At 38.1% G+C, this 17,511-nt stretch overlaps 2 protein-coding genes across 6 annotated transcripts in view; both read left to right on the top strand.

The window, feature by feature from the left end:
• Nucleotides 1–8,525, top strand: part of KRIT1 (KRIT1 ankyrin repeat containing) — a 40,011-nt gene extending 31,486 nt beyond the window's left edge. For all 5 annotated transcript variants that reach the window (XM_069587369.1, XM_069587368.1, XM_069587367.1 and 2 more), the window contains 5 exons: nucleotides 487–653; nucleotides 1,279–1,366; nucleotides 1,833–2,039; nucleotides 7,683–7,799; nucleotides 8,119–8,525. In XM_069587369.1, the coding sequence (XP_069443470.1) occupies nucleotides 487–653; nucleotides 1,279–1,366; nucleotides 1,833–2,039; nucleotides 7,683–7,799; nucleotides 8,119–8,187 (648 nt within the window). In that variant the 3' untranslated portion in view covers nucleotides 8,188–8,525. The remainder of the gene's footprint in view (nucleotides 1–486; nucleotides 654–1,278; nucleotides 1,367–1,832; nucleotides 2,040–7,682; nucleotides 7,800–8,118) is intronic.
• Nucleotides 8,526–13,878: 5,353 nt separating this feature from the next.
• Nucleotides 13,879–17,511, top strand: part of LRRD1 (leucine rich repeats and death domain containing 1) — a 34,111-nt gene continuing 30,478 nt past the window's right edge. Inside the window, exon 1 of the mRNA XM_069587365.1 lies at nucleotides 13,879–14,164. The gene's annotated coding sequence lies outside the window, so the exon portion shown is untranslated. The remainder of the gene's footprint in view (nucleotides 14,165–17,511) is intronic.

Here is a 17,511-nt window from a genome sequence, read left to right as displayed (position 1 = left end):
AAATTACTTACACTCATATCCATAAACTGATGATAATTTTACTGGACTTGAATCAGAGGTTAGCAAACTGGCCTATTACCATATCTGAACTGTTGCCTATTTTTGTATATCCTGTAAGCTACTAATGGTTGAAAAATTCAGAAGAATTAATATTTCATGTCATGTGAACATTTCATGAAACTCAAATTTCCAAATCAGTATAAAAAGTTTTAGTAGAACTCTGACATTTGTAGATATATTGTCTACAGCTGCTTTTGTGCTAAACTAGAAGAGTTGAGTCACCCTATTAGAGACTTTATGACTCACAAAGCTTAAAATAATACTGTCTGGTCTTTAATAGAAAAGACTTATCAACCTCTGCTCTAAAGCAAAAACAGCTTATTTATATGCAGTTACATAGCTTTTGCTTTTTCATGTTAGTGACAAGTTGTACATTTATAACAGGAAATTGTGGCCTAATAACCATACTATATTTTCTCCTTTAAGATTGAAGACCCACTAGCTATTCTTATTCTCTTTGATGAAGCCAGATATAATTTACTAAAGGGCTTTTATACAGCTCCTGATGCTAAACTGATAACGTTGGCAAGTCTACTGTTGCAAATAGTTTATGGAAATTACGAGAGTAAGAAACACAAGCAAGGTTTCCTAAAGTAAGTATTTAATATAATTCATGGTCTTGTGCTATGCCCAAGATTCAGCTTACCAAGGAAGTTTAGAAATTTGTTATTAAGAACTATTTAGACAGTGGTTTGGAATTAAATAATATAAGGCATGGAATGAGAAGAAAACCTATAGTAATGCATTCTTTCAAGTTATATTCTCTCCAAGGTTATTTTTCTTATATTTGAATATAGTGTGATATGCCTTATACTTGTCTTTCTTTACTGTATGTTTAAATAAATTCATTAAAACCTTACTTAGATACGTAGTAAAAAAAAAAAAGTTATAAGGCAGACGTATTTCAGAATCCCACCCCAAAACTAGTTCATGTTTCATGTTGTGAGAAAACACTGAAGTTTTAGCACATCTAAAGTTTGTTTATTGTAGTTTTCAGTATTCAAAAATATTTTGTGCTTACTGACAGAAGAGACATTGCTCTAGACTCAGCAATGCTGGGGTCATGACTTCTTGCTTAAAATGTTGAGTTTTCTGATATTTTAAAGTATAGTATTTTTCAGGTCAAAAATCATTTAAAACCATTTATATCTAAATGATTATATTACTTTAACTACTAAAGATAATTTATTTTTAAAATGTTGGCATATTTGCTTACAGTGAAGAAAATCTCAAATCTATTGTACCTATTACCAAATTGAAAAGTAAGGCACCTCACTGGACAAACCGAATACTTCATGAATACAAGGTAAGCTGTTAAATATAAATAAAAAGAGAGAGCCTAGTGGAAATTTTGTTAGTATTATTAATGTATTAAACATAGGTACATTAAATTTATATTCCTGAAATTAAAAAGTTATAGTTCACATATCTGAAAGAAAAAGTAGCAAGATACTTTATTTTTAACAATATAGAATTTTTTTACTGACGACCATCTGTATGCTGGTACTGTGGTAAGTGCTAGAGATTTTTTAAAAATATGAAATAATACACTGTCTTTATCTATGCACTTAAAATGTAATAAATAAGCGTTATTTTTAGACCTTGATTTTTCTTTTTAAATAGAAGATCTCAGAAGAAAAAGTACCCTTGGGATAACGTCACACATGTTATTCTTTGGGTTAGCCTTGATTTTAGAGACTGTTTAGTTGACCTGTTTGGATTGTTACAGGTACATTCTCCTTTCACATCTCCTTATTTTACTTTGTTTTTAGAATCTTAGTACAAGTGAAGGTGTCAGTAAAGAAATGCATCACCTACAGCGCATGTTCTTACAGAATTGTTGGGAAATTCCTACATATGGAGCGGCTTTTTTCACAGGACAGATATTTACAAAGGCAAGCCCCAGTAATCATAAAGTCATCCCTGTGTATGTAGGTGTGAATATAAAAGGACTTCATCTCCTCAACATGGAAACTAAGGTAGATTTTTATCTTTTCAGCTGTTTTTGACCAGTCACACTATATATATAATAGCTAAAATAACAGTACTAGGCTACATGAACAATTTCATTTATAATAGCAGAGGATGGGGGTTGAAAACAAAATGATTACCAATAGGGAGTTAATATTAATTGTAGTACATTTTTACATTGAAATACCTTGCAGCCATACAAAAGAATGAAGAATATTTTTGTGTAGAATGATCTCTAAGATATATTTCATGCTGAACCATACGTAATATGCTATCATTCATGTAAAAATGGGTAGAAATAGGTAGTTAACGGAAGAAAACAAAAACACTAACACAGAAAGATACACGCACATCCCTTTTCATTGAAACATTACCTACAGTGGCCAAGATAAACAACTTAAGTGTCATCAGTGGACAGGTGGCTAGAGAAACAGTTTGTGTATGTGTGTGTGTATATGTGTGTTATGTTCTTACAGAATTGTTGGGGAATTCCTACGTATGGAGCAGCTTTTTGCACAGGATAGATATTTACAAAGGCAAGCCACAGTACTCAGAGAGTCATCCCTGTGTATGTAGGCATGAATATAAAGGTTATACACACATACACAATGGAGTATTATTACTTGGCCATTAGAAAGAATGAAGTCTTGCCATTTGCAACAATATGGATGGACCTTGAGGGCATTATGCTAACTGAAGTAAGTCAGACAAAGATAAAGGCCATATGATCTCATTTGTGTATGGTGGAATCTTGAAAAAGCAAACAAGCTCATAGAAATAAGAACAGACTGGTGGTTGCCAAAGGCAGGGAGTTGGGAGATGGGCAAAATGGGTAAAGGGAGTCAAAAGATAGAAACTTTGAACTGTAAAATAAGTCATGGGATGTAGGATAGAGCATAGTTAATAATGCTGTATTACATATTTGAAAGTTCCTGAGAGATCAATCTTAAAATTCCTCATCACAACAAAAAAAAATGTGTTAACTGTGTATGGTGATGAATGTTAACAATCCTTGCAGTATATACAAATACTGAATCATGCGGTATACCTAAAACTAATATAATGTCATATGTCCGTTACACCTCAAACAAATGTGGGCAGGTGAAAACTAGATTTACATAAATACGTGTTGTGGTGCTTTTGTATGCATAAAAAGTTTCTTAAAGCCTTTGGAAAAGGGAAACTATGTAACTGGGCATAGGAGTAGAACAGAGACATTTCACTATATGGCATTTTGCAACTTAAAAAAATATGTAACTGTGATTGTTTTATCTATTTAAAAATTAGGTATAAATGAAAAAGATACAAATTTTAAAAGGAAGTAAAATACCTGAAACAAGTGGTTCATTTTGAAAATTTGAATTAGTTACAAGAACATTTTTGGGGCCAGGATGAAGTGTGGATTGGACTGTGAATACCTGTTAGAACACTTCAGAACTTTTCTATTCCACCATCTTTGTCTGGTGGAGGTGATGGAATTCCAGTTGAGCTGTTTCAGATCCTAAAAGATGATGCTGTGAAAGTGCTGCACTCAATATGCCAGCAAATTTGGAACACTCAGCAGTGGCCACAGGACAGGAAAAGGTCCATTTTCATTCCAATCCCAAAGAAAGGCAATGCCAAAGAATGGCAGTGCCAAAGAATGCTCAAACTACCACACAATTGCACTCATCTCACATGCTAGCAAAGTAATGCTCAAAATTCTCCAAGCCAGGCTTCAGAAATACTTGAACCGTGAACTTCCAGATGTTCAAGCTGGTTTTAGAAAAGGCAGAGGAACCAGAGATCAAATTGCCAACATCCACTGGATCATCGAAAAAGCAAGAGAGTTCCAGAAAAACATCTATTTCTGCTTTCTTGTCTATGCCAAAGCCTTTGACTGTGTGGATCACAATAAACTGGAAAATTCTTCAAGTGATGGGAATACCAGACCATCTGACCTACCTTCTGAGAAATCTGTATGCAGGTCACAAAGCCACAATTAGAACTGGATATGGAACAACAGACTGGTTCCAAATAGGAAAAGGAGTACATCAAGGCTGTATGTTGTCACCCTGCTTATTTAACTTATATGCAGAGTGCATCATGAGAAATGCTGGGCTGGATGAAGCACAAGCTGGAATCAAGATTGCCGGGAGAAATGTTAATAACCTCAGATATGCAGATGACACCATCCTGAAGGCAGAAAGTGAAGAATAACTAAAGAGCCTCTTGATGAAAGTGAAAGAGGAGAGTGAAAAAGTTGGCGTAAAGCTCAACATTCAGAAAACTAAAATCATAGTATCTGGTCTCATCACTTCATGGCAAATAGATGGGGAAACAGTGGAAACAATGGCTGACTTTATTTTTGTGGGCTCCAAAATCACTGCAGATGGTGACTGTAGCCATGAAATTAAAAGACGCTTACTCCTTGGAAGGACAGTTATGACCAACCTAGATAGCATATTCAAAAGTAGAGATATTACTTTGCTAACAAAGGTCCGTCTAGTCAAGGCTGTGGCTTTTCCAGTGGTCATGTATGGATGTGAGAGTTGGACTGTGAAGAAGGCTGAGCGCCGAAGAATTGATGCTTTTGAACTGTGGTGTTGGAGAAGACTCTTGAGAGTCCCTTGGACTGCAAGGAGATCCAACCAGTCCATCCTAAAGGAGATCAGTCTTGGGTGTTCATTGGAAGGACTGATGCTGAAGCTGAAACTGCAATAGTTTGGCCACCTGATGCAAAGAGCTGACTCTTGGAAAAGACTCTGATGCTGGGAAAGATTGAGGGCAGGAGGAGAAGGGGACGACGGAGGATGAGATGGTTGGATGGCATCACCGACTCTATGGACATGGGTTTGCATGCACTCTGGGAGTTGGTGATGGACAGGGAGGCCTGGCATGCTGCGATTCATGGGGTTGCAACGAGTCAGACATGACTGAGCAACTGAACTGAACTGAACTGAAGCGAAGCTTATGTAAAAAGGCATTTTAGATTAGGAAATTTCACTGTAAACCTAATATTTATTTTCATCATTTAAGTCTTATTTATGTAATCACATAACTTCTGAAAATATCTCAATGGTAGTTATTTCATGATAACTTAGAATCATTGTTATAGCAGTTATTTTACCATACTATTAGATATGCTTGTGATTGGAGATAAGGACTATGCAGGGACATATGCAGAAGGGGGACTGGCTTCAGTAATTCACTTGGAACTTGACTTTTTGAAGTCTTTGATATTGGCTTGTTTTTGAGTCATTTGCTTATCATTTTCTATTTAAACTATTTTATTCATACAAAATAAACTTTCTTATAACTACTTTTTTATTCCCTATTGCACTGTTTGTTAAAGGAAATGAAAGAGAAATTCCCCTTGTCATTTCAAGAAATTTTTCCTCTGCTATTAGAGCATTTTATATCAATATCTGCAAATTCTTCTTCATTGAACTGGTGGTGATGCCATGGGCGTAACACAGCCTTTTCTCTAAACTGTGTATTACGTTTGTCTTTTGGTAGCATTCCAAATTTAGGCAACAGTAAAAAGCTTTATATAGTATTCAAATGATGGTTCAGTAATATCTTATAACATTTCATCCTATGAATAATACTCTGTTCCAGGACTTGAGTGAGATAGCAGTAGCAGGCAGAGGATGATAACAGTATTATTAAGAATCTGCTTTTTCTGGAAATAGAAATGCTGTCATTGGGTATACACAGAGGTGATTGAAACCAAGGGAAATAGTGTTTTCTTGCCACATAATCATTACCTATGTGCTCCGTAAGCTACAGGTTAATTTATGGCACTATAAAAGCTCTAAGATTTTCAAACCATCAAAGATGAGAGTAGTCAGCTTGTCGTCAGCTGTCTTAGATTGACCAAGACCTAAGGTGTCTATATGGTCAATATGACAGGCTTGCTTAAATAGAGTAAACACCTTCATCTGAAAAAATATCTTCATTTGCATTTAAAACTGTTTCTGTGTGTACTTTGTGTAAATAGCTATCTTAGCACATTCTACCCATATGTTATATTTTATAAGTGTAGCTATTTGTAAGCAAAGTGTTGTTATTTTCCCATTAGACATGGTATACACATGTTAAATTAATTACATTATTTACTTACATTATTACTTACAGAACCTCACTTTCAAAATGCCCTAAATCATAATCTTTCTGGCATATTGTTTGTTTATTATTTACCATCATTATGTTAAGAACTGCTAGTCCTAGAGAGGTAATGTTTCTAAATATATTTATTTTAAAGGATGGCATGAACATTTTCTTTGTATATATGTGTGCAAAGAATATATTTATTTTTAGGTAAGAAAATGTAAGTTATTATTAGGAGATAATTATTTTTTAAATAATCAAAAGATTGGATTCCTATTTAAATATACCATTATTTAGAACATGTAGGTACAAGGTACTATAATTGTTTTTTAAATAGTTCTGTTGAATATATGAAGGATATATTATTAATTTTTAAAATAATGTTTATATTTACTATAAATATGGGCTTCTCCCTTGACTCAGGTGGTAAAGAAGCTGCCTACAATGTAGGAGACCTGGGTTTGATCTCTGGGTTGGGAAGATCCCCTGGAAAAGGGAAAGGCTACCCACTCCAGTATTTTGGCCTGGAGAATTCCATGGACTGTATAGTCCATGGGATCTCAAGAGTCAGTCACAGTGGTGACTTCCACTTTCTTTCACTTACTATAAATATAGCAATGTACTTATTTTCAGTGATATGAAATTGCCTAAGTCACCAATTTTACCACATTAAATAAATTTCAGATTTGAAAGTACTGTATGAATATTCAAAAGGTACTGAATATATAAAACAAATTGTTTTTAACCTGCAGAAAGTAAAAACTTATAGTACACTTAATTTTCTTGAAAACCACTGATAGAACGGGCATCTTTGTTTTCCCATCATTGGGTAAGTTTAAACTGTACATACAGTGTGTTGATTTGTTATACTTAACCTATTTCAAAATGGTTACCACTATAGCGTTAGCCACATCTCTGTCACACCACATAATTATAATTTATGTTTTCTTGTGAAAACATTTAAGATCTACTCCCTTAGCAACTTTCAAACATATAGTACAGTATTGCTAACTATAAGCACCATGCCCCACATTAGATTCCCAGAACTTAATTCATCTTGTAACTGAAAGTTTGTACTACTTTGACCAACATCTCAGTTCCCCCCACCCGCCAGTGCCTGATACAACCACCATCCTACTCTCTGTTTCGATGAGTTTGGCTTTTTCAGATTGCACATATTAAGTGGTATCATCCTATGGTATTTGTCCTTCTTTAGCTTAAGGCCCTCAAGTTCCATCCATGTTGTTGCAAAAGACAGGATATCCTTGCTTCTCATGGCTGAATGTGTGTGTGTGTGCATAAATAAACATACATAGCACAGAATGGGCATCTTCAAAAAACTCTGTCAGTCTGAGAAAAAGAGTATCATTGCTCAAGAAGTCTGCTGTGACTCTGTGCTGCAGGCTATGTCAAGTTACCAAGTGCACTTTGGACAAGTTTTATTCTAACTTTCAGAACCATTCTGTTTAGACCTGGCTAGAGAAGTGTAGATAGTAAGAGAAGATAGGTGTTGTTTTGAATAAATATTTCAATATTAATGATTTCCAATTATGTTGCAGGCTTTACTCATCAGTCTTAAGTATGGTTGCTTTATGTGGCAATTGGGAGATGCTGATTCATGTTTTCAGATCCATAGTATGGAAAATAAAATGAGCTTTATAGTACATACAAAACAGGTAAGTACCTAATCAGTTCTTGATTTATATGATAGTAATAAACTCTACTGTATTAGTAAAATTATTTCTTTCTTTAAAAATGACAGTCCTTTTTACTTCAAGTAAAACCTCTTACGTGAAATTAATATTATTTAAGACCAAGGTAAAAAGGCAGGTCTTTGCTAAACAAAGCAAGAAACTTAGCTGAATAATTTATTGTACTCTTATAATAATGAAAAATTCCTTTTCAGACAGAGAACACTCTGTCTACTGCCATGTATGTCATTTACACATTTTTGCATGTTTCAAATTTATTGTTGTCGTATATTTTACTTTGTAGGCTGGCCTTGTGGTAAAACTACTAATGAAGCTAAATGGACAGTTAATGCCCATGGAAAGAAATTCGTGAGAGGAAACCAGCTGATACTCAAGCCACCACGTTTTGTGATGTAGATTTTTTCCATGAAAGATTTCTTAAACCTACTGTTAACAAGGCATTTAGTCTCTTGTAATATATATGTATACTGTTACATTGTACAGAATCTGTACTCATGTTTGGTGTGTGATATACCAGTTAGTTTTATATAATATCCTTATAAGTTAATTTTTAAGAGAAACACAAAAATGTGTAGATTGATAGTCTGTACAACATTAGACAAAACAGTAAGCTTTAAAAAAGTTATTTTTGGTAAATGATAAAGAATTTAGAGGGGAATATGATGAAATTAAAAATACAGTTTTGCTATATCTTTATGTGTGTGTCATTTCAAAATATAAAGTCAACATAATTTGAATAAAGAAAATGTGTTTTCTACTTAAAGCATATATAACACTATTACTTAAAATGTGTTTTTGTAATCTTTGAACATTTTTCAACATGTTTTTAAGATAGTTAAAATAAGCTAGTATATCTCAAAGTATTATAGTTATTAAAACTCCTGTGTCATAATTATCTGAGTACCTCTTAAAAACAAGGATTTCAGGGACTCACTCTAGACAAGTTGATTCACTGTCTTCAAAATAGCAGGGCCTGTGAATTTTTTCTTAAGTTTTAGTTTGTTTTCTGTTGATGCAATTCCAGACCCAGAAATGAATTTGTATTATTAAAGTTAAGTAAATTATACAAACTTCCTGTCACACAAACACATACACACATGGACACATAGACTAAGGGACAGTCTCTGGTATCAGTTGTTTCATTTATTGAGAACATGCTGTATTTTTATGAGTTGGCAATGGTATAATATTGCCTTCACACTGTAGGAAGTAGATCACCAAATATCTGGTGGTTTTCTTTAGGGGAGCACTGATGTTGTATGAGTAGCTAACTTGATTAATCTGCTATTTAATATTGAAATTAGGCTTTCCAAGCTTTCCAGAAATTAGTCTTTCCAATTCCAAGAATTGTTGTATTCAATTCAGAGACAGTTCAGAGATTGAATAGTCATATTTAAAATTAGCCTACACATTGCAGATAATTTTTTCATATTATCATCTACTCTTCAGATTGACTTCTGCGTATGTTTAATGGTGGTCTGCTGAGCTTTATTATGTGGTTCAGTAAATTAAATGAGAAACCCTGATTTAATTCGATGCTGAGCATTTTTGACTACATAGACAGTGCGCTGTTCAGTTTCATCCATTTCAGTGGCCTCTGCTGCTGCTGCTAAGTCGCTTCAGTCATGTCTGACTCAGTGCGACCCTGGGGACTGCAGCCCACCAGGCTCCCCCGTCCCTGGGATTCTCCAGGCAAGAATACTGGAGTGGGTTGCCATTTCCTTCTCCAGTGCATGAAAGTGAAAGTGAAGTCTCTCAGTCGTGTCCGACTCCTAGCGACCCCATGGACTGCAGCCCACCAGGCTCCTCGGCCCATGGGATTTTCCAGGCAAGAGTACTGGAGTGGGGTGCCATTGCCTTCTCCATCAGTGGCCTCTGTTATTACCATATACTCTGTTGACTCCCAGACCTAAAACTCTAGGCTCAACCTTTCTTCTGATTTCTTGATCTTAATTTCTTGCTATTCCAGCTCCCTGTCAGTGGTTTGGACAAGGAACATCTATTTCATCGTAGCTGGAAGCAGTTTGTTCTGTCTCCTGCCCCATTCTCTCCGTATGCTTGTTATTTTCTGGTTGATGGCATCAAACTGCATGTGGCTGCTTAGCCTGGAAATTTGGGTGTTCTATAGCTTTTCTGCCTTTAATCATCCTATACATTCCTCTTACCAAGTTCTGTCAAATGTCCTGTGAGTCCTTTCCTGCTCTCTGCCTGTGTTTGCACTGCAACCACCAAAGTTCAAGTCCTTGCCGTCTGTTCCCGGGCTCACTGTAGTGTCTTCCCCTGGCTTCCCAACCCAGAGTCTACGTTCTGCCCACCTGTTTCTCCACAGCTCTCTCATAGGTCAGTTATTTCATTACCCTCTGAAAACCCTCCTCACTGCACGTAAAGTTAAATTTCAGTTCCTTCGTACTGAATATGCTAACCTGCCTATCCAGATTAATATCTATCCATTTCTCCCACACTCATTCTGTGCTTCCAGCTCAGTGTTTCCCAGCCCTGGCTCTGCAGTAATGTCGTATGGGGAGTTTTACTACTTTATGACTCAATTTTAGGTAGGGCCCAAGCATTTCTGTATTAAAGTATCCCAGGTGATTTTTATATACAGCTTAGGGTTTAGAATTGCTGTTCTAACTCACTCTAGGAGATAGCCAAACGCTTTTTCTTTCATAGAGGGAGGTGAGGATACATCTCTGCTACCTCAGATAACTCCCTCCTCTACTTAATCCCACGTACCCTCCTAGAGTTGTACAGTATGGCAGCTCTGGGAAAAGGGAAGAGGAAATTATTAAGTAGCATGGCTATTAAAAGCTTAAAAATATACAGCATTAAGTCAATGTCAAAATTAGTAGGGATAAAATGCATTACTGTCAGACCATAACAAACCAGAAATAAACAATAAAGGGGAAATGCAGACAGCTTTTAATGAGTGCCTAGGAGTATGTGAGCACTGAGGGTGAAAGATACTATTTTCCTTTTCATCATTCTTTCAAGAAATTTGATTACCTCTTATGTGCCAGGGAGCCAGTGGTAAGGAAAAGTCTCTGCCTTCAGGGATTGAAGTTTAATGAGAGAGGCAAAATACTCATATAAACTATGATATAAAAGTTAAAATTACTATTTAAGCAAAATGAAGGAAACTTGATAATAGCTCAGAAGACGATTCCTCGAGCCAGCGCTGCTGGAGCTGGTGTCCAAGGGATAAGCAGGAGTGAATGGTGTGAAGACAGCTGAGGGGACAGGAGATGAGGTAAGATGTTTTGACCTCAAGGATGGTCTTGGAGAATTGACGAGAGGAATTACAATTTTCTCATTTTTAGCTAAGAAGTGAATTCAAACTGTTGTTTATCCAAATCGCAGCAAATGAATTTCCATTATAGAAATTAAACCAGAATAGGTAACACTGTGTATGATGGCTGCATTAAAAAGAAGAAAATGTACTGAAGAACCACATCTTATGAGATTAAAAATTGCCAAAATGGACTCTAGAAAGACTTGATGGAAATATTTAACAAAGTAAAACTACCCATAGTTCTTGACCAAATTTAATAAAGGATTACATAAATAAAATTTAGATTTTAATTAGATCCTGAGGAACTCAATAGCAAAAACTAATCAGAAGAATTTGCTATATGGAAAAAAAAACTGATTTATTAATCAGTTTCTTAACTTTATACAAGAAAAAAACACTTCCAGTGAAATTATTGCAGTAAGATGAAAATGAGAAGAATTTAAATTGTTTTTGCTGTACTGTGTGTATAGAAACTGAAAAGTTGGTGTGAGTACAAGCAAAAAATAGTACCTCAACAAAAATTCATCTGTGATGGTATGATTCCTCTTTAATGTTGTATTCATAAAGCCAGAATGCCTCTATGATCATACTTGATATTTGAAGAGGCAGGGATAAGCAGACTGGAAAGGACCTAAAGCAAAAGAGGGGTAAGCCCTGGAAGTTCTTAGAAATAAGAGTGCTTGAGGCAAAGAAATATATTTTGGACATGTTAGGGTGTAGGTGAGAAAAGCAATTTCAATACATTCGGACAATTTCTATGACAGGAGGAAGTACTGGTGGTTCAGAATCCATTGGAAGGGCACCAAAGATAAGCAGAAAATTAGGCACCTACTTCCCCAGTAGTTAAATAATGCAAATAGCTAATACTTTAAAATGGTGTTTACTATAGGCCCAGCATTATTCAGAGCACTTTTAGATATATTAATTCATTTAATCTTGATAGCAGTCACTGAAGCAGTTACTATTATTCCCATCTAAAAGATGGAAAAACAGTTAAATAGTTCGTGAAAGAACATATCTAATTACCCGTGGAGCTGAGATTCATATCAAGGCAGTCTGGTTCCAAATACAAATGAATTAGAAACATACATGATTGTAATAAAAAACAGTATTTGTTTTCTTTTAAAAAGCCCGAGTCAAATTTCCTAACAGTAATGTAAATGTTTTCATTTTCTTATACTGTGTAACCTGAGTACAACCACATATTCAGAGGTTATGTGGTTTCATATTTCACTTCAAAGTGAAAGTCGCTCAGTCGTGTCTGGCTCTTTGCAACCCCACGGACTATACAGTCCATGGAGTTCTCCAGGCCAGAATACTGGAGTGGGTAGCCGTTCCCTTCTCCAGAAGATCTTCCTGACCCAGGAATCCGCCTGCAGTGTGGGAGACCTGGGTCTGATCCTTGGGTTCCATGGGTCACTCGAAGACAATGCTTAAGACAGGGAAGGGAGGAGGAGGGTTTGAAGAAATGTTGAAAATCCTGGTGCCTAAGGGACATGTAGGTGGAGATGCCCCTGGCCTGAAGCAGGAGTGGCAACTGAAACTACTGGAGCAGATTTAAAGCCACCCAGGAAGAGCAGAATGAGAATCAAGCCAAAGAATGCCATTTGAGAAATGGGCAAAGGAGAGCAACCCACAAAGCATCTTGTTAGGTACATGGTTATCAGTATGGAAAGAAACATCTTGGCACCATCCTGCCCATAAATTTCATATAGGCAAAAATTAAGAATTAAAATAATTTTTAGGGAATTATTTTTTCCTTACATTCATTTTGGGGGTGGGGGGGGGGTTGCTATGCTGGGCCTTCCATGTGGTATGCGGGCTTCTCAGTGAGCTAGCTTCTCTCTGGGGAGCATGGGCTCCAGATGTGGCTTCAGTAGTTGTTGCCTAGAGGCTTAGCTGCTCTGTGGCACACGGGATCTTCCCGGAGCAGGGATCAAACCCATGTCCCCTGCACTGGCAAGCAGGTTCTTAACCACTGGGCCACCAGGGAAGTCCAAGGACGACCCTTTTCAAGTTTTTTTTTAATTTTCCTTCCTTTTCTAAAAGCTCTTTGATCTGGTTCTTCAATTACATCCTCATTTTCTACAAATGTTTCCGGTTTTCTGATAATACTGTTATATTGGTTATATCAGGCTAGGACTACATTAGTCATATAACTCTTCCTTGTCTTGCTGTCTAGATGATGAGGTTTGAAAGGAGGTCACACTCACCTCAGGACCTTTCTCAAAGCTCAGCCACCTCTCTTGCCCATATTCATTCCCCAGTAGGCTTCTTGGAAACTTCAAAGGCAGCCCCGCCTTCAAATCAACTCCTCCAGGTCTAGCGAACCCCTTTAAACACTGGTGCAGTCGTCACCCCCTGGAGTTGAACATACTCCTTTATCCAGAGCTCCAGTCGCTCACCTTCAGCCTGGCTCATGGTCTGGGAGCCCCGTCCGGCCTGAAGAATGGCCTGGAAGTAACCGAAACAAAACAGGGTGGACTCCACGATGCCGTTTGGTCAAATCAAATGAGATGGTTTGGTGACAAGCTGCGTCCTCCGTGTTACTAAATGCCATTGTCCCCACCCCCGCCGCTCCCACGTATCACCTGCCGTTTACCGCGCAGGCACGAAACCAGGCTGGGGAGCAGCACCTCAGAGCACGAGGCCGCCAGGGTGCACCAGGGTGGCTTAGCGCGCGGTAACCTCTGAGGGCCAAGCCCTACCCAGTGACTCCACTCCCGCTGCTCCTTAGAACCGGAAGCCCGGGCCGCCGCCGACCCGCTCAATCAGGGCCCGTCTCCCTGGGAAAGGCCGGTGCTCCTGCCGAGGGCCCAGACGCGCGCGCTCCGCTCCGCACGCGGCGGCCGGCGCGCGGCCCCTCCGGCGGCTCTCGTGTGACCCGGGGCCAGCTCACAAACGCGCGGGCGCGGCGGAGCCCAGGCCCCGGGCCACTGTCGCCGCGGGCCAGGCTTGCGTCCCAGCCGAACAGCCGGCGCAGCCGCCGCGGGACTCTTGGCATGCGACCCCTCCCACCACTCGCCAGGGGAAACTCCAGGTGACGCGAAGCTCTCTGACTTCACATCAGCGACCCTCTAAGCCAAATCCAGGTTATCTCCCTCTCCGTTTCCCAACACCTGGAGCTCTGCGTGTCCTCCCTTTGTTCCATGTTTCAGGGATACCCACCTGGAGCACGTGTGCATCCTGTCGCATGTCGCTTTTTTCACAGTCTAGGAAGTAATTCGTCCAAGCTGAACTATCTTTCAGCTCTGTAACAAATTACATTGGGTCACTGTTCAGCTAATTAATATTTAGGATAACAGAAGTTGGGATCTATTTTTGCCTATCAGATTGGCAATATTTAAGATGAAACTCTCAGTGCTTGTGATAGTGAGGGGAGACTATATCCTATAGCTTTTTAGAGTGCTATTTAGTTGTGTGTGTCCGTCTTAAAAATATTCACATAGGAATGGTCAAATAATTGATGGCATATCATTCAGTGGGATATTTTTCAGGCATGAAAGATAAACTCTCAAATATTTGATGGCAAATCATGGTATGTTAACTATGATTTATATTCTGTGATAATGTAAATGTTTCATATCCATACTGTTCAGTAAGCGAGTCAGCACTTAAGGGTAGTCGGTCAGTCAGTGGCTTCTCAGCCCTTGAAATGTGGCCAGTATACTGAAGAGTGAAATGTTAATTTAATTAAACCTAAACTGAAATAGCCACATGTGATTACTAGCCACCACACTAGATGATGATGCAGCGTCTCATTTTGTTTTTTCAAAAATGTATGATATTCATCATTGTTATCTCTAAGAAAGGGACATCATAGTTGCTTCTCCAGCATCTAATCTTCCTTTGGGTTGCTCTAACTCCCTGATATGTGTATATGTGGGTGTGTGTGTGTGAATATACACACACACCTCACTTCTGAGTCAGTTTCTCCTCCAATACCAGTCCACACTGGGGGCAGTATTCATGGTCAATCTGTAGGTGCCTTCACGTGGAGACCAGAGCCAGCAACCCTTGTCCAATTCTGTATCTTTTAAAAACAACCCTTTTGTTACACACAGCAATGTAAATGTACATAATGCTACTAATTGTACACTTTAAAATGATTAAGCTGATAAATTTTATGTATATTTTACCACAATGAAAACAAAAACCAACCCTTTTTCAGAAAAACAGCCAGAAACCTGAGGATACAACTACCATAAACCATGATGACCCATCAATATCACGACCCCAGGTCTGCCGTGCTTACTAAAGCACAAAAGCTAAAGCCACTTGAGGAAGGTATCCCCACAAAAGCCAACTGCACAATCTGGGCTGCTATAAAATACCAAGGTCAAAACTCTAAAGCTATAAAACATGAACCCTCACCACCCCATAGTCTCAATTTCTCTAGTTGCATTTATTTTTCAAAATGTTCAGCCAGTGCCCCAGATGTTGCAAATTGTGGCAAAGAATGACACCCTTTTTCCCCCTCCCAAGTTCTTCATCATCAACAATAACCAAGTAGAAAAGAGTCAAAGTGACACACTTGTTACTGGTAAAGCAGTTTAGAGATAGCGGCTTTGGTGTGCAGCTAAGTGAACTAGTAATAACTCACCAATGAATTCGACATAATTACTTTGTCATCACACAGATGGACAACCTTGGTTCCCCCAGCAGTTACGCAGCACTCTTATTCTATGGGAGACAACCGCGAGCGTGCATGCTAAGTTGCTTCAGTCGTGTCTGACTCTTTGTGACCATATGGTCTATGGCTCACCCAGCTCCCAAAAGGAGCTGAGCTCATCTGTCATCCAACTCTCGTCTTGTCTATAGAGGAGGTATAGCGGAGGAGACTCAAGGCCAAGGGCATTGCATGAGTAGAGTTTCTTCCACACGGAAACCTGAGGTCAGGAGAAAGCAGTTACTCCGCCACATGTCTCAAGAAGAAAAAAAAATTTGGACAAACCAATAACCATTAAATCAAATGCATGAGCAATGGCGAAGCAAATTTTACAGAAACTTTAGGAAATAGGTTATTCCTATAATATTCAAAATGCTTTAAGAAGCAGATAATTCATATGCTACCCAGTTTGTTTTACGAGCATGGTATAACCTTGACAGTAAAATTGAACAAGAACAGTACAAAAAAGGGAAACTGTTAGCAAAATTACTCTTAAAAGCATAAAAATTCTGAGTAAATGTTAAATTTAATTCAGAAAAAGTAATCTATCATGACCAAGTTTGATTTATCCAAGAAATGCCACATGTTCAATAAAGAACATCTTTAATATACCACATTAGCAGATTAAAATAATAAGATAGATAGCAGCTGTCATTTCTCCACATGGTGCTGAAGGGCTTAACAAATGTATTAAGACCATAAGAATAAGCAAAAGTCAGAAAAGTGGAAAAGAAGAAACAAAAATTGCCAATATTTATGATATTGTCCCTATAGAATATCCAGGAGAATGTGTAAAGTTATTAGAACTAATAAGAGAGCCCAATCAAATTGCTGGATACAAAATCAACATACAAAGATTAGTAATGTTCCTATATACCAGTATTTTAAAAACTGAAAGAAGAAACATAGGAAACATATCATTCCCAATAGAAATAGAGCTATATAACATTATTAACTAGGGAGACATAATGACATAAATACATCATTTTTTCCCAAATTAATTTATAAATTTAATTCAATACTTATTGAAGTACAAGCAAGAGATTGTATGGAACTTGATATACTTATCTTGAAATTGATCTGGCAATGTAAACAGCTTATGGGATCTTAGTTCCCCAGCCAGGGATTGAACCCAGACCTTCAGCAGTGAGAGTGAGGTCCTAACCACTGGACTGCCAAGGAATTCCTTGCAGTTTACTCACAATTCTGGGTTAGCCATTCAGGGTTGGGTCAGCTGAACAGTTCCTCTGATAGCCCTGGCAAGGTTCCCCCACGAATTTGTGGTCAGATGGGTCACTCTGCTTTGGAGTGTTGGCTGGTTAAAAGCTGGAGCAACAAGTCAAATGTCTCTCATCATCCAATAGGCGAGCCCAGTGTTGAGAAGCCAGTTCATAAGTTCCAGTATCTGTCAAAACTCTGCTTGCGTCATGTTTGCTAATACTCCATTATCCAAAAATAAGTCACATGGCCAACCTGAGACTCAGGAGGTGGGGAAACAGCTTCTACTACTTGGTGGACATACAGAGTTAGGAAACATTTATGACCCTTTTGAAATTTCTGATTCTGCTTTCTGCCCTGGGGGCTGAACTATATGGACATCGTCAAGTGTTTCTCATGCTCTTTGGCTTCCCCTGGGCTCAGCCAACGGGAACAGCAGCACCAGATGAGTGGAGAGTGAGACTGAGGATTTATTCCCTTGGTTCTCTTGCTGCAGACTG

This window comes from Ovis canadensis, chromosome 4, assembly GCF_042477335.2.
Source record: "Ovis canadensis isolate MfBH-ARS-UI-01 breed Bighorn chromosome 4, ARS-UI_OviCan_v2, whole genome shotgun sequence".
In the NCBI taxonomy this organism is placed as follows: Eukaryota; Metazoa; Chordata; class Mammalia; order Artiodactyla; family Bovidae; genus Ovis; species Ovis canadensis.
The sequence above is the reverse complement of the archived record's forward strand: the minus strand, read 5'-3'. Positions and strand labels throughout refer to the sequence as shown.